This window comes from Elgaria multicarinata, chromosome 10 (assembly GCF_023053635.1).
Source record: "Elgaria multicarinata webbii isolate HBS135686 ecotype San Diego chromosome 10, rElgMul1.1.pri, whole genome shotgun sequence".
Taxonomy (NCBI): Eukaryota; Metazoa; Chordata; class Lepidosauria; order Squamata; family Anguidae; genus Elgaria; species Elgaria multicarinata.
This window is the reverse complement of record NC_086180.1, coordinates 72,571,172-72,597,103: the sequence shown is the minus strand read 5'-3', so window position 1 is coordinate 72,597,103 and position 25,932 is coordinate 72,571,172. Positions and strand designations below refer to the sequence as shown.

The 25,932-nt window shown below is 40.5% G+C and overlaps 1 protein-coding gene across 2 annotated transcripts in view; it reads left to right on the top strand.

Moving 5' to 3' along the window:
* PALLD (palladin, cytoskeletal associated protein) overlaps positions 1-25,932 on the top strand; it is a 275,860-nt gene that overhangs the window by 115,714 nt on the left and 134,214 nt on the right. For both annotated transcript variants that reach the window (XM_063136019.1, XM_063136018.1), the window contains exons 9-10: positions 6,010-6,129; positions 7,424-7,760. In XM_063136019.1, the coding sequence (XP_062992089.1) occupies positions 6,010-6,129; positions 7,424-7,760 (457 nt within the window). The remainder of the gene's footprint in view (positions 1-6,009; positions 6,130-7,423; positions 7,761-25,932) is intronic.

Here is a 25,932-nt window from a genome sequence, read left to right as displayed (position 1 = left end):
CCTGACTGTTAGAGCAGTATGACAATAGAACCAGTTACCTAGGGAGGTCGTGGGCTCTCCCATACTGGAGGCATTCAAGAGGCAGCTGGACAACCATCTGTCAAGTATGCTTTAGGGTGGATTCCCGCATTGAGCAGGGGGTTGGACTCGATGGCCTTATAGGCCCCTTCCAACTCTATTATTCTATGATTCCATGACTACTAGACAGTTTTAAATGCCCCTACCTTCTCCATTGGTCTCCCTCCTGCTATATTGTGATGCTACTAGTTAAAAGAATGTATTGGGCTGAACAGATGCCAAGTTTCAAGCTCTGCTGTGAAAGGCCATGAACAATTCAACCCAAGTCCTGCCCCCGTGCCCTCCAACCGACTGCTATAAGATGGAGACTGTATATTTTTAGTAGAGCATACTTACAACTCATTCCTATATATGTTTATTCATAAGTCCCGGTCGGGTTCATTGGGACTTACTCCTAAATAAACATGCACAGAACTGTAGTCTTTCAAACAAACAGCCTAGTATAAGTCTTATAGATGGGCCAGATCCAGATTTAGTTAGTAATGATTAACATGTCTCACTGATTTTAAGGGTACTAAAGCATGACTAACATAATCTGGATCCCTCCCAATATGTCTATATGAATAGTAATGGGTAGAATGTTATGTTATTGGCTATATTTGGTCTCTTATACAGTTTTGGCTTTGGATCGCTAACTGTAAAAGATGAACCTCTAAAATGCAGTCTTTTGCGTTAACTAGCTCATTCTTTTTTTCTTTAAAGAGAGGCTTGCATGCCTCAGCACTTTTATTCCAACAAACAGAATGAAATTATATTCACTTAGTTCAGGGCCACAGATCAGTTGTTTTGGAATGTACATTTGTGATGAAATTCTTTGTCAGCTGATAACTTATGGAAATAAAAAAAGACATTGTTTAAAGCACAAGCTGGCAATAGGGGGGGAAAGTATTTTTCTTGTGTGATATATAGAATGTAGTGGAACTCACCCGACTGCAAGCTAGTGTCGTGTTTCTCAAAAACCTCCCACCTTCTTGGGTGACAATAACGAGCCCTGCTAAGTAATCCACAAAGCTTTATTCAAGCAATAAACATCTCTTCCTACCTAAAGAGAGTCTAATCTCTGGGAACTTTCCCCTAGGCAACTAAGCGAGACAATTGTTCTTTCAAGAAGAATGGAAAACCTTTTCCCAAGATGTGTTAACTTCAGAGAGACTAGTTCTGAGGCAGCTTCTGATGGGATGTGAGCCTTGCCAACTTTCTCTTGCCTTCTTTTAGCTCCGCCCGTTTTAGTCTGTGGCATACCATGGCTAACCTCTCCATGCTCACTCCCTCAGAAGAATGTTGGCTTCCCACTGACTGTGTATTATTTGCCCTTGACGAGATAAGCTCTGGAGAGGGTTCACTCCCAGCTGGTGAAGAGCCCATGAGAGCTTTCTCCCTCACTGGTACAGGCTGGCCTGTTTCTGGCGCCGACTCCTCTACTTCATAGTCTGATTCTGATTGATCACCTTCTTCCAACCCAAGGGGAGCAGGGCTAGACATGACAGCTAGAATGTTTGTCTCATTATTATATACATCAGACCATCAGGTTTTTTGGCCTATATTTTCTGCTGAAAACATCGCACAGGATCCAAGAAAAGTAAGCAAGCAATAATGGGACTTCTCTTGAATGGTGCTGCTCATTCTTGTCAGAGAGAGTCTTAGGGCTTCTTTCCTTTTCAAAGTGAAGTTGCTGGCAGATCTGAATATATCAGGGGTGAAAACTGTGCAGCCCATGGGCTGCATGTGGTCTCCCAAGCCATTTCTGGCAACCTACTAGACCACACACCCTGTAACTGCCACCACTGGAAAAGAAATTGCAGCAGCCCTGCATGGGGTTTCCCTTCCCTTATCTTTGATAAAAGAGATAAAATCTGTTGTGAGATTGGAGATAAGGGTTTTCCTTGCGAGCTCTAGCAAAAGGAACAGGTGAATGTGTGTGTGTGTCCATCTGCACACTTGTGCAACCCCTGGTGCTGGCCAGTGTGGCCCCTCAAGGCCGAAAAAGATCCTTAGAATATATGGAGATGGTGTTAATATGTATGAGTTGGGTGCCCGTAGTGTGTGGTGATGCTCTTCACTGGTTTTGTTTTTAAACTTCTAGTGGTACAGAATCCAGCAGGAAAAAAGGTTGAGGGGAGATGGAATCTCAAGGAGGCACCAAAATTAATCCAACACATTGTGTAGCACTTCTTCAGGAGTGCTACAAATGAGAATAATTAACATTTTATGAACTATTAACCTTTTGATGCTATTAAGACAATTATACTCTATAATAAAGTGAAACAACCTCTTAAAATATCAATGAAAAGGAAAAGGACAGCAACTGTATCCTAAAACCTCCTGTAACATGAGTAAATGATAAAAAAAACAACTCAGTAGAAATAACAACAAAGGAAAGTAGAAGTTTTAAAAGTTAATTGATAATTAAGATGTAAATTGGTTTCAGATTGACAGTCGCCTTGTGTTGTGACCTTATCGGTCAGGTTAGGGCGATTATGGAAGTGAAACACGGGTTCAGAGGTTGCCACCCATCCATTGAGCCCCTTTTCTTGGAGACTCAGCAAAGCCTAAATCACCTTTTTATTCGGCTGATCTTTTGCTTGTTGAGAACAAGCTGATGCAGGTTGAAACTTTTAACGCTGGCTGTGCTTTTATTTGGTTTGATTTTATTGGATTCCTTACATAAGTTTCTTTTTTACAGTATGGTTTCCTGCCAGGAGTTTTCAGGATAGAGTGGGTAACAATTTAAAATCAATCACAGCTCATCCTAATGATTGTACACTTAAGAGCTCTCCCTTTAATTAACTGAATAAGTTGTGCTGATTGCTACTGAAAAAAGCTTGCAATCCTAGACCCTTTCACATCCACTAACTCTTGTTGACTTCATTAAATTTGTGAATTTATTTTACTGAACTATTCTACATTTTTAATATAGCTGCGACTATATATATTGATTTCCAAATAAACTGAATGTGCACTACACGGCATTATATAAAAAAATGAATTGTCTAAAACTCTCAACATTGTAAAAAGTCTGTCTGGGGGAAAATGTCTTGCCTATTAATTGTCTGATGTGCTCTTTCTTAATCCAGATCAGATTAAAATTGATGTGTTATAGTAAGTAATACCAGACCACAAAAACCTTGTCATATTCGACAGACTGCTCTGTACTGCCAACAGAAGTTGTTCTACCGTCTGGAGGAGGGTGGGAATCCTATACGGGACCTTTTTAATTGGCCCTTCATTTTCAGACTGTCTCCATCACAGGAAGTCTTTGGATATATGATAATACATAGTAATTTCTAAAAGGAAAAACAGTTGAATGTAATTGAGACACCAATCAGCTGCCACTCAGTGTAACATGAAGAATTGCTTCCTGGGTATAATAATTTAACTCAAGGAGGAAGACAACTATAATTCATTTTGCATGGTTGCATTCCTTTCCTACATGTATCGACATAATGAAGCTAGAAACATAAAGGTTGTGTAAGTTTCTGTGCTTTTACAGTGAGGCAAATATGAGACTTACAGTGCAGTCTTCTCAATGTTTACTCAGAAGTAATTCCCCTTGACTATCCCAGGTAACTGGATATAGGAGTACAACCTTAAAGTGTTAAAGGAAAACCTTGCTTCTGAATACCACTCTACATTAAGAGCACTCGTGCCACAAATCCAAGATTAGCCCCATGTGCTCTGATAATTTCCTTGGACAGAGGCCCAAAATGGTTTAGAGTGTACAATTACTAATGCAAAAACCACCTCACTTCACTCATAGGTGTTGTTTGAAAGAATAAGGGAAATATCCACCCTTTCAACATCCTGATTCTGAGTACAAGCTGGTTAAAGAACATTATAATGTCACTGACCCATGTGAGGTGATCTTAAGTGTGGCAGTCTTTAAGTTCTGAAGCCTGTTTTTTTCTGTGTTGTTTTTGCACATATCTTTAGGCTGCAACTGCTACACAACAAGTGTCCCTAAGCACTTATAGCGTTCACGTACACTTCACAGGGAGCCAGGATTGTTTTTCTCAGTGGCAAATTGGGGTCCAACCCTTGAAGGCTGGGTTTGGATATTCCACTTTAAAAGCCAGAATACTGAAATGAACTGCCATCTGTGTCTGTTTTGTAGAGTGTAACAGTGGCAGGAAAAGAACTATAATAAAAGCAGAAGGCAAAAGCTTTTCATTGTAGCCAAGACCAGCATCAAGGGTAGTCATGGTTGGACACCAGCCATGGGCTTACACCTCATTAGGGGCCTATTGACAAAAGCCCACTGGGCCCTTCCTGATCTCCATTGCAACCTGCTTGATCACCTGCTTCTCGCTTTGGCACAGACAAAGGTGGTGGTGAGAAGGAGGATCAGTAGATCCCACTGGCTACTTGGTGACTACCAGTGATAAGAAAGAGGCTGAGGAGCAATAGCAGCTGGTGACAACAGAGGTGGGAAGGTAGACTCGGGGAGGGTGTCTTGCCCAAGGGCTGGAGCTGGCACTGATCTAGCCTAGATACTTCATTTTAGTGGAAAGGGCTCAATATGTTTAAAAAGTGAGATAAAGCTTTGTGTTTAGCACTGGCAGTTCTTCAACAACCATATATGGTAGTGCTCATCAACGACATGTGCTGGTTTAACAGTCTTACTTAATGTAAAAACGTGGACTGTTTCCAATTGCCACATTGTACTCACAGCACAGCCTAGCAATATTCTGTCTGGCGTACAAAGCTGACTCCTTTTGTCTTTGGTTTTTAATTCTTGCAGCCTGTACTGAAGTGACACACCTGGGCTTCAATTTCCCAAGTTTAAAACCATCTGCACCGGTGCGGTTCTGTGCTCGCACAATGCTCACTGGATGGTGGGCTTATGGGATTAGGAATCTGTCCCAAGACCTTTGCACTTTAAGGCCTTGGGCTGAGTTGAGCGACCAACATGGGCACATTTAACAGTTAGCCCTTGTATTTCATACAAAAGTGTGTGAAATATTAGGTAGCATTTGAGAGGGAAGTTTTAAACCCTTTACAAATGTATGATGTACTCTAATGTATTTCTTTATCTTATTAGCACATCAGATATGCATGGCATGCAGATATCCAAGAGACTGTCAGAATCCACATGAAGCTGCTTGCTTGTTAGGGTGACCCTCAAAGGCCCTTCTCTAGGTGCCCCCCACATAGGTTAGGCAGGTGGAAACTACAGGGGAAGCCTTTTTGTTCAACCAAGCTTTTAAAGTTTAGTCAATTTTAATGACTCTGTTTTAGGCTTAACATACTCTTTAAAAAACAGTTGTGTAAATCACTTTGAAAGGGGTGTTGAGAGAGAGAGGGAGAGAGGGAGGGAGAATGAACCTGTGAACTACTGAAATGTCAGCATTTGGGATAGGCAGTGAAAATGCATGTTAGGAAAATTACTGAGGACAGCACAGAAGAGCCAAAATGAATTGAAGTGGTGAGCAGGGGTGGGGTGGGGTGGGGTGGGGGGACTTTATCCCACATGTTAGCTTTCTGAAAGGGAAATAACACAAAAGAATCCAGCAATGGGAGTGGGAGCAGGGGGAAGAGAAGCTATCTGTTTAGATGAGCCCTCTCCCTCTCTCACTCCTCCCTGAGACTGCTTATGGTTATTCTCTGCTTTGTGCTTCTTGTCTAAACACACGACATAGAGATTCGCTGCTTTAATTCCGTATTTTAACCTATATCAATTTCTGCTGTGTGGTTTTATCCTGGTTGTGCTTCTTATATTGTATATTGTATTTGTGTTTTTAGATTGTTGGTTGTTTTATTATGCTCTTCATGGTTTTAATTTTTGTGAACCGCCCAGAGAGCTTTGGCTATTGGGCGGTATAAAAATGTAATAAATAAATAAATCTAGTATTCAGTCCAAGAGTTGTTCCTGTGCAGCGTATCCAAAGTAGCTCACCTATTGCTTTACTGTTGTTTTTCTCCGTTCTTATTTAGAGGAGATATGTACGCTGGTAATTGCAGAGACCTTTCCTGAGGATGCAGGAACCTTCACATGTACAGCAAGAAATGAGTATGGCTCAGTCACCAGCAGTGCAAAACTGACCGTGCTGTCAGGTATTCAACACTGTTAATGTTGTGTTTTAATGTATATATGAAATTTGGTGATGTTTTCTGGCCACTCTTGCACACAGCTGCAGCAGTAAAGTGAGACAGCCTGTCTCCCCTTCTGGGTGCATCTCCTGTTTAGTCTCTGGTTTTTCCACATCCTCTAGCGATGACTAATTACTCTGCATCTGGGTAGGAAGAATGCGTAGTGTTGACATGGCAAAGAGGTTTCTACGTAATCCTCAAAGACATTATGACCTATGGATCTCTCCAAACCTCCAGAAATGCAGTTGCTAATTGTGAAGGTTAAGCATTGTCAAGCATCTATAACTGAAACACCATCGCCTCCCTCAAGGCAACATGGGTTGCAGTGTGTTTCAATCAGATAACTAATTTTAAGAATGTATGAATTACATTAAATCAGAAAATGTGCTCACATAGTAAAAACCCATTTTGTTAGAACTTAAACATCTCCATTGTAAACCAGCATATCTTGGCATTATGTACTTACAAATTCAGAAAAAGAGGGTTTAATATCTAAGAATTGTCTCTATCCACCTTTTAAAATCTGCCTTATCTTATGTTATGGGTGCCGATGCATTTGTTTTAAATGATATACAGTACTCAGCAGCTCTTGTGTACTTTTAGAAATATTAGATGATGATGACTAACCAAGAGATCTATCCACTAGATGGCAAACTCAACTAACTGCCAATTAAAAGTGTGCATTGTGAACACTTGGCACCATAATACATAAAATTAATGAAGAATAATTAATTTATTTCTTAATCTTATCTGGGGAGAGAATGCTTCATGGGTCTTCATGGGTTGGGCATATTTTAACATCAAGTGTCTGAGGCTAGGTGGCAGCAGACAAGCAAAAATACAAAGCTCCTGTCAATGTAAAATGTAAACCAGAAATGCCTTGGAAAAAGCGGGTGGTTCTCAAGCACAGTGATGTTGAATATCTGTGGTGAGTGCTAACAAACCTCTGATGCGTACAATTCACTCATTTAGCCAATGCTGAGCATTCATAAATCTTAGCTGGCAACTAGTCCAACCTACATCATGGACAACAGCAGTGAATAAATATTCAGTAAGATGGTTACATCAGCTCAAATGTTCATGAGAAACTTGAGAAAGGCAATCTTTCTGGCTTAGCTGTTAAGTGTAACTAAAATAGTGACCTCACCTTCAATGAACTAATACTATATTTGTGAGGATAATTCAAACTATCTGTTATAGTTACTGTCTCCATCTATAATGTTAAGTTATCTCTCCCCCCCTCCCCCCTCTATTTTAGCCAATTCTGAAAGCTCCAGCCAGGATGTGTCAATGAGAGAACAAAATGATAATGACTTCCACTACTTCCCACCTCCACCTCCACATCTTGAGATTAGTTCTGTTGAACTTTCTCCAAAGCACTCTGAGAGCCACCAGATGAACAATGCTAGGCCGAGCATAGCAGCTCTTCAATTACAGCTCAATTCTGCAGAGAAGAAAAGCAATGGCGTCCATCCCAGTCATGGAGTAAATGGGGTGATTAATGGCAACAACAAAACTGATCAATCTCCTCATCATCCTGGAAGCTTGCTTTCACCCACAAAAACACCACCACCTGTGCTTGCTAAGCCGAAGCTGTGAGTAGTTCTTTGTCTTTATTTATTCTCATTTTATGAACTGCTAGCTGATTAAAGGTATGCATGGGTTCCTAGAACCATTGGATTACTGACAAAATATGAGTTTTGCTGAGAACTGCTTCACACATTACATTTTCCTCTGTGTGAGGTATACACAGGTATAGTGGCTAGTGTGTAGGGCTAGAGTTTGGGAAACCCGTGTTTGGATTCCGATTTAGTCATGAAGCTCACTGGGTGACTTTGGCCCAACCACTGTCTCTCAACCTAACATTTCTCATGAAGTGTAAGTGTGGGGTGATGTATACCACCTTGAGTTCCTTGGAAGAACAGTGCAGTATAAAAGTACTTACATTGGAAGCTCTACCAACTGATTGATATGTGTGTATGTATGTGAATAATCTCTCCCTCCCTCTCTCCCTCCCTCCCTCCCTCCCTCTCTCTCTCTCTCTCTCTCTCACACACACACACACACACACACACACACACACACACACACACGGCATCACCCTGTATAGCCTTCTGCATATAGTTTTTTTTTAAAAAATGTATATACACCTCGACAAGCATGTACTAAGCAAACTCAAAAAATTATAAGTACTTTCTTTCTTCACCTCCTATTTCTTTCCTTGTTGTATACTGATTTTGATTGGTGATGATGATGATGATGATAATAATAAAAATAATAATTTGTATACTGCCTTTTCCCCAATACTGGGACTAAAAGCGGCTTTACAAATTTAAAACACATACAATGAAAATTAAGTAAATGGATGAGTTCTGAGAATCTTTACTTGAAATGACATTGGTGAGAGACCATGAGCAATGGGAGGCAGAGAAGAGAAATGGGATAAAGTTAAGTGCTGACCTTAGTAACAGCTAAGTCTTTACTTCTGGGTCAAAAGTATATTTGATGTACCTTTAAAAACCTTTTTTTTTCCTTCATGTCTGAATGAGACACAATTTTTTTGTGGTTTTTCATGAGATCGAGACATAGTTCTTGTGGAATGACATCACCATCTCATTGTGATCTGGATTTTGAACACCAGACTCAGGTATATGCTGGGAAGCATTACTGTGTCCAGACTTAGCTACAAATTATTGTGGGTTTCTTGTCTTGTACTGAGGTTCAGGAGAGGACATGTTGTAGTCCAAACATGCCAACTAAATGCTCAAGAGAGCAAGCATAAGGAGAGATAATGTTGTAGGTTCAGTGCCATAGAGGTGCCATAGTTGTAGGAAGGACAGAGTAATGACCACACTGAGGAAAGTGACAAGCCAGAATTCCAGAAAATTGTGGTTTATTGTTCACAAGCAAGCATGCTGGTTTATACTGCCTGATTGCTCCCCCTTGGCTCCTCCTGCCAGTCAGATCTTTAAGGGGAGATCATCCCACAATATGGGGACCACCATGAAGAAGTCCCCCTTCGTCACTGAAAGTTGCATCTCTAAGTGTAGGAGAATTAGGCTATCCACGTGCAGTACAATAATGCAGGAGTATATGAGTCTCTTTGGTACATCATACCTTCTTTTCGTGCATTCTTTTTTCTATCCTTTCTGGTTTTGCACAACCTCTCCCCACCCCACAATGTCATGAGCATAGGAAGCTCTGATGTCAATGGTGCCCTGTGTGTGTTTGGTTAATACAGAACAGATAAGATGTTGTTCATCAGATGTGTATCTACAAGGTTTAGATCTTCGGGGTGGTGGTTGTTGTTTTGTTTTTTTCATTCAAATCTGCTTTTACCAAAACTATTTTTCCTCACAGAAACAGACCTGTAGAATTAGGGGTGTGTATATACAACTGGTAAATAAAGCATAATCATTTTACAGTGTGCTTAATGGTTTTTTCATCTACCTTTTTCTTTCGGAATTGCTGTGAAGAAAGAGAGACGTTTAAGAATGTTAATTATCTCTGGTGGGATTTTGTAATGTCAATTGGCTCCAGTACAACCTCACTCTCAGCCCAAGGTGTGCATGTTTGACATGTCGACACCCTTGTGAATACCCAAAGCTTCCTGTAGAAGAGCTGACAGCTACTTTTTAAAAGTGTAACTCCCTCTTTATCCTATTTGTGTTGGAATGCTCTTTGAATTAATCATGAACAATGTTCAAAACGTTTGTCTGCTTAGTTCAGTCAAAGTCACCTTTCTGCCTGAAAGGAAGAAAGCTGTCAAAGTACTTGAGGACCAGGTCTTCAGAAATGCTGAGTGCCCTGATCTGAAATTAATGAAACTAGAACTGGATTCTTAATCCCTTTATGGTATTTAGTCTGGTCCCTGTTCACATGTTTGTGTCTGTAATACGTCTAGAGTCACAGAAAGAATTTGTTTCTACTTATACCTACTGTGGTTGATGTCTTATACACATTATTCATTTGGATAGAAATACATAATAGACTGGACCCCTAAGATACTAAATAATAATGTTGACTTGTTTGCTTCTAAAATTAATGGTAAAATGGAGAGCAATATTTTTAAAGGGAAGTTAGAGCAGTAATTTTAACTCTGGTTCTCTGTTTCGCCAAACTGTTCATGTTTGTTTGATCATATTTGTTTCAATATGCTGGCTGGGGCATGATGGGAGTTGTAGGATTTCCCCACCACCACCTAAGCATGCCTAGGGTAGCACCCTAAGACAATGGAAATGCTGTTACTCCTAATTCCCTGCCCCATTGTCTCTGTTTCATCTGACTGCATTGCTTCTTCTGTTGTTCCTCAAGTTGCGTACGGCTTCATCCATATCCAGAGTCATTTCCTTGGCATAGTTATTTCTCTTTTCAAGGAAACCTAATAAACAATTATTTCAAACCATGATTTCATTTATATTGTGTCAGCCTAGTTAGGAGGATTTAAAAATAGGCTGGTTGGGTGAGCTGCCACTCTTGCAGGCAGCCAGAAATTACAACATGCGAGGACCTCACACTTGGAAGACCATGTGCTGTGTCTTTTTGGTTCAGGTGTAGCAGAACATGATAGCTGTGTTTCTAAAAGCTTTGCATGTCAGTAAACCTTCTTGTTTTCCACTTCAGGAATGACATGCGTGCCCTTGAGCCACACTTTGGGGTACACATTTGTATTCTTTCTCTTGTAGTAGAGATATTTTACTTCACTAAACTCAACCCATCTGATTAAATTGTTCCTCAGAATTTTGGTAGAACAGTGGGAGCTAGTTCTTCAATAGTGCTACTGTGGCACCAGATCTTTTTCAGTATCCATAACCCTGATTAGTATACAGACCTAACTAAGGAGGAGAATCTACTCTTGGGAGGAAAGGCTGTTTGCCCCATGTTCCTGTTTCCTAAGTGCAGCTAGTTTTTCCAGTTATTTTATGTCAGGGAGCAATGAAATTGACAAGTAGTTTGGAATCTAATCCATTTCAGGGAAATACTCAAATACATAAGAAAATGTTCTGAATGTGCTCCAGAGGGGAAATTTCACATTGTTCAAAGGAGGGAAAGATTTAAAAATATAAGGAGGCAATTGAAATGAGCGAGACTTTGCTGGGGGGAAGCAGATGGGTTTGGAGTTTATCGGTTAGCCTGTTTAACCAGTGTCTGTCTGTCACCAGTGGTGGCATAGACTAGGGTTGGTCAGAAGGTAGATCTCTGGTTGATTTGCAGTAGATCAGCAAGAGTTTCTGTCTCCCAATTGTTTAACAACAACAAAATGACTTCCCCCAACTAAATTAACTGCTGAAATGAAGAAAGCTTGAGGTAGCCAGGAAAGCCTTTTTGTTAGAAAAGACTGTGAACTGAATGTGCTCAGAGGTACCCTGGTCCATTGACGAAGTGGGTTTAGCCTTAATAATAAAACACTGCTAGTCTTTAAGGTGCCACAGACTCTTTTTGTTTTCATACTACAGACTAACATGCCTACCTGATTTAAATCTGTTCCTTTATTCTAAGTGTATGGCTTTTGCAACTGACTTTAGATCTTATGGTTCTAGTAAAAATAAAACAAAAAAATACCAAGTAAATCCCAAAAGCCTGAAGTCTGCCCATCCCTGAAATAGACAATATTTAGTAAGAGCCCACAATTAGCTGTATGTTCAACTGTTGGCTTCAGGGAGCTAGTTTTGGCCTCTTTCTGGTACTTCAAGGTTTGAAGTGTTATAATAACCCCCACAACCAGTTCAATCAGAAACCATGCGAAGACAGAAAAATGATATACAGTAGACAACGATGGATATTCAATATCATTTTCAAGTCTCTGGGAAATTATCTGTGCACAGCCTTGGAATTATGTTGTTGAGCAAAGCGACTGCTAAAGAATTCGGAAAAGTCATACTGAAAGTGTTTTAAACTCTAAAATTATTATTCTAAAGATCCAATGTCATTGTAAAAGTGAGTTAATGTATATTTGAAGCATCCAAAAGACCAGAGATACCTTTATCTAAACATTGTTGCAAGTATCAGGTAAATACACCTAATTCTGATGGTACTTACGTACTTCCATATTACTGATATAGAGTTCAAACTATGCCAGAGTATCTTGGTCATCTATAACAACCTGCCAAATGGTAAGGAAAATTTAGGCAAGTACAGGTGTGTGATACGATTAGTATTTATCTTGCATAAAGCAAAGTAAAAATATAAAGATGAGGTCAAAGTAACTAAGACACTAATACCATCTGCAGCCTACATGGCCCAATATTTACCATCTGTAGCCTATATGGCCCAATCATCTAAAACAACAATGTTTTAGATGAATCTGTGTCGGGAATAAGACAGAAAACTGAGTTGAAATACACTGGTGCCATTTAACTCTATATTTCCGATTTGGCAATGAATGCTGTCTTTGTACTGACCTTTTAATAGGTGGAGGGAACTGACTGAACTTCCTGCTTACATAGAAGCTAATCTGCAATCTGACAGGAAAAATAAAATGTCCTCGTACCTTGGCCATAAAAGTTAGATTTACTGAATATTCAGCAAATGATTTTATGGCTGCACTGTTGCATTGGAGAATATAAGTTTGAATTCAGCCATGGTTAAAAGTAGAAAAATGCTTCCCTAGATAGGAATATTACTATTATTCAAAAGTATCTGTTCATAGTTTGGTCCTGTAATAATACTCAAATTATGAAAGATGAAATTTTAAAAGCAATTATGAAATTGAAAAATGATACATTTTTTGGTCAGGATGGCTTACCAAGGAATATTATGAAATCTTTGTTGATGTTGTATTGGATCCTGTCATCATACAGTGAGGCTATATGCAAGCATCCACAAATCTGCTTTTTAGGGACCATTGTCCAGAGTGCAGGACACTTAGCACCATACAGAGGTCTTATTTCTACTGCATATTTTGAGCAGGTAAGAAATAGGAGTTCCTTCCAAGCAGTTCAAGAGGGACTCCTGTTGTTTTGTACCTTCTCCATGCACTACACTAGGGGTGGGCAAACTTGTGACCCTCCAGATGTTTTGGCCTATGGCTCTCATCAGTGCTAGCCAGCATAGCTAATGCTGAGGGATCATGGGAATTGTAGGCCAAAACAAAAAAGCTTCTGAGTATCTGGTACATTTTTCTAATTGGAAAATAGCAAAAGTTCAGCAGATTACATTCAATGAGGCCATAGTACTTAAAAGATGCATTTTATTGTCCTGCAAGCAGCCGTGACCCTGATTCAAGTCAGAACCATGATGCTTTGGGAGAGGAAGGTTTAAGCTTCCTCTTCACACCTGTTTTCATTTTGAAATTCCATTCCCCTGAGGAGGGGGGCGGAGTTTAAAAAGAAGAAGTCTCCATTGGAATCAATTGAGGCTATTTTCTTTCTTTTTTTTAATCCTCCCAGCCACAGCGGGGGGGTGGAGGTGGAATTTCAAAATGAAAATGGGGAAACACCATGGTCCCAATCTGAACTGGTGTCACCCGCACTTGCAGGTGAGTAAAGAAAACAACGTTAAGAGAAGGTTGAGTTTGGTCCAGAGATTGATTGATTGATTAATTAATTAATTAATAACCTGCCTTTCAACCAAAAGTGGCACTCAAGGCAGCTTGAGTTGCCCTTGGAATATTTAGGGAGATGTGAAACAGCAAGATCTACTTCATTGGCTTGGCTGGACCAACTCCCCTTTGGCTCCTCCCTTCCTATTATTATTATGTCATTCTCAGTAGCCACTCCACTATCCATCTTAACAATTGTGTGACATTTTGTAAGAATTGGTACAAGAATACGTTTATTTTCGTCTTCCTTCCCCACCCCTTCTACCTTTTATATTGTGTCTATTAGTTCTTATGCCATTGTTTTCAAACTCTAAGCTGTCTTGAGCGTAGTGGCAGAAATGCAGTAAATTCTTCCTTCAATCAACTGCTGGATGTCTTTCAGTATTTTTTAAATCTAGAAATGATTTTAGTACTTTTTCAGTCTCTTGGGACTGGTGTCACAGTTTAGATGTGGGAGATCCAAGTTCTATTCTCCATTCCGCCGCAGACAGACTGGATGGTCATGGAAAAGTCGCAAGTGCTCAGTCTGTCTTACAGGTCAGAGGATTAATGAGCTAGGAACTGTGAAATACTTGATGACATATAAAATGCCAGAGAAGTTATGATGTATAATAATCTTTTATGTCAGCTCTTCCTTCGTTATTGTAATGATGAGAGCTTTTCAAAGAGAAGGTTTGTATTCTAATATTCAACCTTTTGTTTTCCCCGATAGCATCTTTAATGATTAGATCAAAGAAGAACTCACATGCCTTCGCCTCCTTTATTTTGTATTATCGTGAGCTGTTCTGATCTGGTTTCAGTCTCTGTATGCTGGCTATTTACGCACTTTCTCTTCATTTTCTTATTACATGCACAAAAGATGCTGATGCCAGCCAGCGTCTCTTGACTTTTCCCCCCTTACCATTCCTTTGACATACATCTTTCTCCTTTACTTTAGAAGTGCAGTGTTCACTGTGAGACTTGTCCAACTGGTTTTTCTTTGTTGTTCATTCCTGAATGTTCAGCCAGCTTCATGTCAGCAGCAAGCTTCATGCTGGCCATTTAAATCCAGCTTATCTGATTTGGAAAACACAATTCAGGGAATCTGCTGCTTCTCAAAGGTGGGGATATAGTCGCAGCCTCTTTCTCTTTCTTGTAACTTGCTTTCAGTCTCCCCACAGACAATTGTAACCTGTCTGCAAACCTGGCTCTTTTCTGTTGGTGTGGAGGTTTCACAAGCCTCCCGCTTCTCTTGAAAATCAATTAGCAGGGTGAAAGTTGCTCCATCCGAAACCAAGGATGGAAGCTGGGAAAACATGATCGTTTGCAGACAAATCCCTCATAAGCAACACCACAATTCTTAAAAGAATGCAATACTTTTCCATAATGAATAGTGCCATTTGGAGAAGTTTAGGTGCCAATAGAGTCAGTTTAAATCACTGGAGTTTGAGCACACAATCAACTGTTTAGATCAATGGAACTAAGGGCTGCAACACACTTTATGGGCTGACAAACTCAAGTTTCCTACATGAGGCTTGTTCAGATTCTGTTACTTCCCTCATGTTAAGATGAGGAAAGAGCCTATGAACTCATGTGTTTCCTCCCTATAGATGGTTATGAGTGGAAAGGGAAGCCCTACATTTATTTAAATACGGATCTCTCTGACCCTCTCTGTGATATAGAACCTGTTTCTCTCTCTCTCTCTCTCTCTCTCTCTCTCTCTCTCTCTCTCTCTCTCTCTCTCTCTCTCATAAATTGATGATTGCTGTTTCTATGCTATATGATCCTTGTTGTATCCCTATAGTTGATAAAGGCTTTCTCCAACTATCTACTTTGCTCTGAACTTTCATAGCTCTGTGATGACCTTAGTGTTTCTCTTTTTAATAATTAAAAAAATGCATTATTGTGTGCAGACATACATGCCAAATAGATAGAGGTGTACAAAATCAAGGAGGAAAAGCAAGTGAGGAACTCTAAAAAAAGTATCAGTTTAAGGCGAGTGTATGCAACATAATTACTTAAAAGAGGCTTTAGTCCAAAGTGCATAATTTAAGGCCAGTTATTAAAAACTGATTTACAGTTTAATCCCGGAGACGTCTCCTTTTTAACGTTAATGTACTTTTATTTAATGGGACCATTTATGTGCATTGCCTGATTTGTGTGTGTGTATAAGTTTGTGTATTTCAGGAGTTTACTTTTCCCCTGTACAACAGGGTGCGCCTTACTTCTGCTAACCTTTTTGGAAACATCTACTCATTACAGAGATTTGGCAAAGACCTCTTTAGAAGGATATCTTCAAAAATTCCTCAAGCTGGGTAAAATAAAGCAAAGCAGACCATAAATAAATAAATATCTAGCTGCACTTCTTCTTCCCCTGCTCACCTTTCTTCCCACCGAAGATAAAATTGACTTACCTCATGGACACCAACCACTAGGATAAATTTTCTGATTGGCATAGAAGGAACATAAAGTGGAAACACATTCAGAACCTTTCTGGCTTTTAATGCTGAATTTTTCCAAAATATTATTATATGATCTATGCTTTTAAAAAGCACATGACTTGAAAATTGTCACCCGCTCAGTCACTTGGGAGTAAGTAGTCATTCATGAAATATATTTGAGGATGTTTTAATTTCCCTATTGTTTTCTGCTCCACACCCACTGATAAATACACTTGAAAATGAGATCATACAGCACACTTACCTCACTCTGAATCGTGTGCCTTGCAGTATTTTCACGATTCCCTCTTGCCCGGCTTTGCAGTTTCTTAAAGGGAAAAAGGAAGTGATACCATTAACGCTTCGATAAATAAGGGTCTTATGGTGAAGTCTGCGAGGGGAAACCTTAGAGTGGTTTTGGCAGTCAGAGTAGACAGGACTGGACTACATGGTCCAATAGTCTAACTTGGTAAAACACTGTGTCATAAAGGAGCCTGCCTTAAAATAGCAAGAAATGAAAATAGATGTATATGATCTTCCTGTACCTACTGGCCTTATAATTCAGTAGTAGAATTACAGTTTAGTTTACTATTGCCCAGAGATGACTTATATTTCTGGCATCTTGGAAGAAAAAGGTGGGCGGACCTCAGGTTCCAAATCACATGGGGAGGCTCTAATGGATAGGGGAGGTGCTCCCCTTCAGAAAATTATCTTACACGTGGAGATAGGATCTAAAAATGTCAGGACAAGAAAGGTCTTGTGCTCTCCCCCTCCTTGCCTGTTTACTGAACTCCGTGACGGAATGCCTGAGTTCGGGCTTTTGTATCAACATGGGAAAATATCCACTTTTCAAAAGGCAAACTTGGGTGCTGGCTACAACCATCACAGGATCAATCCACTAGATGGTGAAATTCAGACTACCTGTTACTTATTCTTATTTCAAGCCTCATTTAGGCTTGGCTGAATTAGCCCTTCAATAGAAATGTGACTAATATGAAAGTATTAGTGAAATAAATGTCACAATTGCTGAGTCAGACAGATCTGTCACTCATTTATATCTTAGGGCAAAGGTGCAGAACCTCAGGCCCAGGGACAAAATCAGGCCCTCTGAGATTCCCCACAAGGCCCCATCCTCCTCCCCTAGGCTTTTCTACAATTTCCAGTCGTTTGATGTTTTCCTAGCATTTTGCAGGTTTTGCCTATTTTAAAAGATTAAAATGCCTCTCCCAAGCTTAGTCACTGCCAGTAAGAACTTTAAGCAAAAACATGATGGTATTTGTGGTACCACCCTCTTTTTCCTTTGACCTTGCTACCACTGGAATGTGGTCCCCCTTGACCTTCTCAAAAACAGAATTCAGCCCTTGAGCTGAAAGAGGTTCTCCACTTCTGTGTTACAGAGTCTTTGTCTGGACCTTCCACTGTTTGGATTGTGTGGTCCTTCTTCAGATTCCATCTTTGTGATGAATTCATATCACCAGAACATGACACCTCAACTTCTCCCACAGGTTTCCATTTCCTCCATGCTCCACATTGCAGCCCTTTAGATAGCGAGGATTCATTAAGGGCTTAGAGTAGGACGTTCTCTGTGATGGAGCCACAACTCTAAAATCCACTGTCTGAAGATCTCCACCAGGCTCTTAAGTTCTAAGTGAGACTTTTAGGGTGTTCATGATTTGATGGCGGGCCTAATGGTATTACTATACTGTTGGAATTTAGTACTTTCTTTTTGTCCTAGGACCAAAGCAGACATTGACCCTGTTCAGATGACATTTCAGGGACTGTGGTTAGCGAAACTGTGGTTCTCTGTGGTGTGCATTAACCACACGCCTTGCTGTCACACATGACACCATTAGCCTGGCCCATTTTCCAGTTTCCTAAACCACACGCTAACCACAAATCATTCAGCTGTGCTCCCCAATATTCCAAATGCTCTGCCCCATATCTTTTGCGGTATGAGCGCCTGAGCAGCCGCCATTATCAGACCGCTCTTTTCATCCAATTCAGTGCTGTTTCTGGCAAGTGTGTCAATATGGAGGATCGGTTCAGGAATAGGTGCGCCACCCCCTCTCTCACTGGCCAGGACACTCGCTGCCATTTCATGGGTAAGTGAGAGGTGATTCCGAAGGCCTTTCACTTGGATGCATGGGGGATTATAGCAATTAATAGACGGGGCCCACGGATGGGCTTGCGAAGTGCATGTAGCATGAAGGAATCTTCCTGAAGATCGCAAAATGGCAGCCAGTGCAGCTGTAGCAGCATGGTAGGAACCGGCAGCAGAGATCCAGCTTGCCAGCTAGAATGTCCTAGCCAATTTAGGCCGCTCTTGCTGCCTAGCTCTATGACACCAGCCCATAAACCCCAGGGGGAATCACATACAACACTTTAAACCAGGGTTACAGCCGCTAACTCTGTTGCAAAACAGGGTTAGTGAACACTGCAGACTGTGGTTACAAAGTGACCAGGGTTTAACAAAATGCATCACACATGACACACTAAATCCTTCTGCTTAACCAAAATTCCTTAACTACCAGGGTTTAGCGTGTCATTTTAACAGGGCCACTTTTTAAAATCTAAACCAAGCATCTATGACTTTTCACATGTCTAGAGTAGGTGCAGAGGTTCTGATCTGGGTCTGGACCCAGCATGGGGAGTAGAGGGGCTTGAAAGTTCCCAGTTGGGACCCCAGTGCCTAATACATAGTAAAAAAAATAAAAAGATGTAGCTGCTAGATATGGATTTAAAATGTTTATTTTCGCCCTAACTTCTGGATTCCTTCATTTGTTGCTTTATTGTAATTCCCCTTGGGTGTTTGGGTTATAAAGATGGGCTAGACATTCATAAATAAATGGACAACTGGAAAGTATCATTGAAGTACCTCCAAGACTTCACTGTGCTCAGCACACAAAGCCACCCTTTCGGATGAATATCCTGTCCCTGTCAGCAGTTGATCAATGCCATCAAGGATTGACGTTCCCTGACACACACACACACACACACACATCCGATCAGATTTGTTTGAACAGCATGTTCAGTCCCCCGACATGTTGTCTTATGTTCACAGCAAAGCTGTAAAAGACTCTGGCTTTGACCCAGCAAACCCATGGCATTTTATTTTATTTTATTTTTTCAAAAAAGTTCACTTAGCTGCCCATACTAGGACCTTCTGCTTGCATTTACATGATTTCCCCTATGCCAGCTAAGGGCAGCTGAAATAAGCATGGCTGTTTTAAGAATTCATGAATTTTAGGCACCGTAGACAAACAGCCGCGCTGTCCTGAGAATGAGCTTGAGAATGTAGGCTAAAATGCCATTAAGAGCTGTTTAGCATTTTCAGAGACATCTGTTTTCCATCTTGTGGTGTTGTTTAATTAGCATCAGTCTTACTAAACTTTACAAATCAGTTGGCAGAAAATAGGATCTTGAAAGAAATGACCTTTTTTTCCAAAAAAAAAAAAAGTAAGAAAATAGAAAAGAGAGTCTATTGTGGGCTTGGTTTAATTCATCCTACACTGTTTGATTTCACGTCTCTCTTTTTATTGCCTCACTCCCATGGTGGTTTGTTTCAACAAAGTCAGATCAAGCTCCAGATGGCATTTTGTTCTGAGCTTGTAGCTGTTGATAATATTACTTGAATACCGAAAATGGAAGAAAAATTAACTGCAATAGTGACAACAATCTAGGAAAGGAAAGTCCTGTTTATCTTGCTGTCCCTTTTGAGTTCTGGACAAATGAAGAGTCCAGCCATTTCAATTTTGCTCTTTAGAAAATCTGCATTCAGAATATAGTTATCTTAACAGTCTTAGTTTGCAAAATACTTATAATAATTATAACGTGAGGTTGATTCTCCGTTCTTTAAAGAATGTTGTTCTCCAAAATACGTGAATCTCCAGAGGAAAGGGAAGATCACTGAGGAAAAAGTAAAGAATCCTGCTGAACTGAGCTTCCTGTATTTTGAAGATGAGCTGTATTTATTTTCCATTTTATTTCATTGAGTTGTCATAGAAGAAAGAACCTCTCCAGAGCTGTAATCCATTTGTATATAACAGCTGGCTAGAAAGTGGTGCATTTATTCCTCTCCTTGAACACAAATAAATACATAAACAATAACTTCTTTTTCTTAATAATAACAACAACAACAACAGCAATGGTTTGCACACACTAGCCCAATTCAGAAGACACCTTAAACATGGCTTTAACCACGGTGAATAAAGCAAGCCTTACTCAATGTGGTTAAAGCCATGGTTTAACGTGTCTCCTGAACACGGTTCAACTTTCTGGCTTAACCACCGTGGTTAAAGCCATGGTTTAAGTGTCTTCTGAACGGGCCCGTAGGTAATGGCACTTATGTGAATGCCTTAGGGGTACATGGGGCTGTTGTAGATTTTGCCACTGGCCGATGTCCATGCAAAGGCAACATTTGTATAAATACATGGCTCCGTGTGGGTAGTTCACATGTGGTTGCTGCAATATGTGATTAAGTGTTACTGCCATCACAGAAATCTCAGTGTTTGCTTATTTACCCCATCGAGATGTGAATCCATGTAAGTGATGCCTTCTCATGAGCATGGCCCAGCCACAAGCCTGGTGTGGTGGGATGTCTTCCTACTTCTTTTCAGTTGGACATAAGAAGAGTTGTGCTGGATTAGACCAATGACCCGTCTAGTTCTCACAGTAGACAGCCAGTTGCCTATAGGAAGCCATAAGCAAGCCAAGAGTGCAATAGCATGCTCCTGGTTGTGTTCCCCAGCAACTGGTATACAAAGGCATAAGTCTCTGATACTAGAGGTAATATACAACCATCATGACTAGTAGTCATTGATCCTCCATAATCAAATCTGGCCTAATCCTAGCAATTCCATTTTTTTCTTTCCAACTTTGGGCATTGAGTGGCTGTTGTTGTGTAAATTTGCCCATGGTAACAAATCTCTCTTCAGGTATAAATACAATTATCTTGAGACCCAGAGATTTTCTGTCTGATTTTTAAAAATATAACCAAAGACAATGTAATTACAACTCTAAAAAATGAATATGGTTGAATATCATTGATTAATCAAGTATATAAGAGATCTCCATTTTTCAACAAATCCCAGCTTGTTTTCCATGTTGTACTTTATAATAGCATTGATAATTAAATTAGGGTACAATCCTCTGAATGTTTAGACAGAAAAAAGTCCTACAATTCCCAGCATTCCCCACCCAGCCAATGCTAGGAGCAAGCTGCCTAGATTAGTGATTGTGGCTTCCGGGTGCTGGTACCATCTGGACATGACTTTGAGGCAGAAGTCTAGGGCCCCAAAATGAAGTAGGGCTGGCTTACCACAGGTTGAAGTAATATACACCAGCATCTAAAGAGGCCCACACTCTCATAACAATTAAGTCCAAAGTCTAAAACAGTGGAGGGCCACTTGTAAGCCAAAGTATCTGGATGACTACAGCTCCGTCAGTTCTAGCCAGTATAGCCAATAGTGAGGGATCTTTGGAGTTTGTAAGCCAAAATATCTGGAGGGCCACAGGTTGCCCACCCTTGGGCTAAAATTGTCTAATTGCACAATTGCTTCCAGGAATCCTTAAGGTTTTAAAAATTAACTGTATCCTGGAGTCTACTTTTAAGAAGCCTGGGTGTATATTTATAATGGAAGGTCTAACAACCAACTTGGTTTATGATTAATCTGTTCCTTCAGCCAGGCAAAATAACTACTTTTAATTTCTTCTTGTGCAGGTTTTGATGGAACTACATTTGTACAGGCCAAAACCTTTATATTTGTTTATCTTGTTTATGCTTATTTTGTCTACTTGATATTGGCAGAGATACAACAAACAAAGACTGTCCCACAGTTTGGTATGTTTGGCAAAAGTTAATGGCAAAAACTGTTATGGTGACTTCTGCCTACTTGGTGGGATTTTCAAGAAATAAATCTCTCAAGCGCTTGTGTCTTCTTTTATGTTCCAATCTGTAATCATTTTCTTAATCAAAATAGCAAGGTCCTTTTTTATTACAAAAAAAGGGGAAAGCAATAAGAAAAATAATTAACATTCTTCCCCTACATATTCTTGGCAGCTATAATGCCAGCATATTTGTTTTAGCTAGAAGAGTGCATCTTGTTCAGCAAGAAAATGAAGGCACATGGAGCATAATGCTTCAACCTGTTCTCACTATATTTTGTAAAACAAACCTCAAATTTCAGAGCACCTGCCCCATTACCTTTTGTAGTGCCTCCCTATCTTTTGAGTTTGCTGACTGCATGTGCACCTTCAATGGTGTGCAGCAGTGAATGTTTAAACATTTCATGGTAGTTCACAGCTGTGCTGCTCTGTACATGCATGGTCAAAAGTAGCCACAGACAAAAAACCAAAAATGAAGGAGGAAAAGGAATGGGGAAAGAAGAGGAGGAGGCCATGGTCAGTGTCTTCTCCCTGCTCAGGTAGATTCCTTACTGCCCTTGGACATGACATTTGCACTCCCCTTTCAGGTTCTTGGGGCTTCTAGCCTCCCTGTCAGAGCCATGGGGTGAAACCAGTGGTTCTGTCTACCAGAAGAAGCAGGGCACATGGGCCTAGACACTGGGAATCAGTTGAGTTCCTTCCTCGATGACAGTGGAGTGGACAAACCTCACTGCCTTCCTCCTTCTCCTCCTCGGGCTACCTTTGAGCTACTTCTTCTCTGCTCATCTTTTCAGTGTGCCATCTAATGGTGGACTCCCCCAACCACCTTTGATGCTTTCTTCCTATCTCACTTGCTCTCTCAATGCACCACCTAGCAAGTCAATCCCTCTCGCTGCTCCTTCCCTGAGGGCCCCCCAACTTCTGGAGGTTCTCATAGCACTGTCCACACCCTCTGGGTGCTGATCCTGGAGTGTGGTGGGGGTTCACTGGGCCAGAAAGGGCCTTAGAGGAGCAATTATTTTTGGTGTTTGTTTTTATTTAGATTTTGTCCTACCTGCGAATTCCATTAAAAGGAAAGAGCAGTGGACAAAAGGGTTGGTGTAGGAGTGGGGGAGGAGAAGGGGAGACTTTAAAGCATTCTCACCCTTAAGAGTTATACTGCTAAGTTGGAACACACGTCTTTGAAGCACATGGAAATCACAAGCACTGGAAAAACTGTTACAAAAGTGACTTGGGAAACAACAGAATAGTGAGGGAGAAACAGTGTTGTATGTCCCATGCGTGAACCACATATTAAAGTACAGTAAAGTATAGATTAGCCCCCAGGGAGCTTTTGGAGACTGAGCAGGAAAGGTGGGATAAAAAACTAATAAGCAATCATATCCCATGCTAATTACTCCTCTTGAAAATATAAATGGTGAATATGCGAATGGTGCCATGGGACCCCCTGGGTGGGTTACGCGGACCCCCTGGGGTCCGTGGACCACCAATTGGGAACCACTGGTGTAGTTGATAGCAGAGAAAGAGACAGCATCACAGATGAACAATGGTCTGTCGGGTTTGATTTGGGTCAGAAGAAGAAGCTTAAGTAGGTTCTGGTAATGGGATGTGGACTCGGCAGGAAATTAAGTGTAAAGGTAATCTGGCATGAGTCTGGCTGGGGACCCCTGTAGGAGCTGATTGCCCTTGGTGGGGGGGGGGGTTGTTTATTTTCCAATTTCCAGTGACTACCTTCAAGTCAACCCGAAATTATGTAAAATATTGCTCACAATGTATTTATTGTAAAGATGTGCCATTTTTTCCAGTACGAAGTTAAAATAAACCCATTCCCACAAATAATTAAATTACCTCAGTTAAAAGTTAGTTTGTTTTCATAGTAAAACATTGGGTTATGCAAAAGCATCAAATGCACATCAGTTATTTTATTTTCTGATCCCCAGCAACGTTTTGTAGTAAGTTGTAAAAGTATTTGAAGCAAATATAAGACAACATAAAAGAGCAATACAAGGTCTCTTTGCATTGCTCTGGGGGTTGGACTCGATGGCCTCATAGCCCCCTTCCAACTCTACTATTCTATGATTCTATGATGATCTTCTCAAACCCTTAGCAGGAGTGAGTCCCATTACTTTAGGCCTTCAAGTGAACATTGTAAAATGATGTGCATTTGATGTCTTTTTACCCATAAAAGAAATAGAAGCATAGTTGGGTGATGCTGGTTGTTTGCATTGCCTCTCCTGGTTGTGTTCACTGATCTCTCAGGACTACTGAAACAGATTCCTTTTCGTGCTTATAGACCTTGTAAAAAAAGAATAAATGCTTCTCTGTGACACTTCACAGAATCGCCCTTTCAAGATTAGAAAGGAATGTTGCAAATATTGGCTAAGAACCTTAAACTTGTACCAGCATGAGGATAGCAAATACCGGACTTGGATAAAACACTACTTTAGGCCTTCTTACCTATTTTTATAACTTGATCTGGGGTGCAACCATCTAAGTTACTTAGGATCAAATCTTCCTCTGTTTTTGTTCGCCTATTTCTGCAGAGTGCAGTGCTAGGCTTCAGAGTGTGCGGACCATGCTTGGTGAAGTCCCTGGCGCCAGGGGTGTTGCTGAAATAAGATTTGCAGGTGTCAGAGGCACGAGTTCTGCTACCCTTTATAACTCATGCCTCTTCCTCATTATCCACAGTTGCAGAATAATGGATGCCTAAGAAGAATTATATATATTTGCCAGTCTATATATGGGCAATGGAATATTAATTCAGCTTGCATTCATTTAGCCTGTCAGACTCCTTAAACACATTGCACCCATGATCCCCATATTCGTTCCAAGTCTTGGATTGTTTATGGGAGTTTCTTGCTCAAAATAGGAAATGCACTGAACACTTCTAGAAAAGATGGTTAATGTGACAAAGGATTATACACCAAATATCATGCATCCTGTGTATGGGCTTTGTTAGTGTTCATACCTTGTGGTTCCCTGTAGCCATTATGCAGGCAGGTTGGAGAATAGTAGAGGTGGGATACAGATGCTGTGTGGCTAAATGAATTCATGAATTAGTATGCTTGTTAGCAATTTGTTGTGTAGGTCTTCTGAGACCTCTTTCTAAAAAGGGGGTTTGAGGAAAGCTGTCACGGAACCCAGGGCTACTGAGTTTGCAATAATTATTTATTTGTTAAATTTATACATCTTATACATCTTTCCCTTCAGCTATCAGGTGCCTGGGGCAATGCACAACAAAACACTGGAATTTCACACAAAATCAAAAAACACTGGAGCAAAGAAATATACAATAAAATTTAGAGCTGCATTAAAATTGAAGAGCAACAGAACATTATGCAACATTAAAAGTCTGATAGAACAGAACAGTCTTTACTGCTAAGCAAAATAAGGAAGGAGCCAATTTCCTCTCCTTTGGAATGTAGTTCCCTAATCAGGGTGCTGCTACCAAAAAGGCCCTGTCGAGTACCCACCCACCTAGCCTCTCTAGGTGGTGCAGCACATAACAGGGCCTCCAATGATTTTCTCAAATGATGGGCAGGTCTATATGGAAAGATAGTCAGATATTCTGCCCCCAAACTGTTTAGTGCTTTGTAGGTCAAAACTAGGCATTGTGCCGAGAAAGAAATGGGAAGTCAGTGAAGCTGATCTGAAGTTGCTGTAATATGGTCTACAAAGTGCACTTCTGGCAAGATGTCTAGGTCACATTTTGCGCTAACTGTAATTTTGAAAAACTGTTCAAGGGCAGACTCACAAAGAGCATGTTACACTAATCTAAATGAGAGGTGACTGAGGGATGAAATGATGTGGCCAGACCTATAATTATGATAGGTATTCCAATTTCCAACTCAACACCAGCCTCTGGCATCGTTGCAAATCTCACTGCTATCAGGAAATCTAAAACCACAATGCTGAATTAACTGAAGG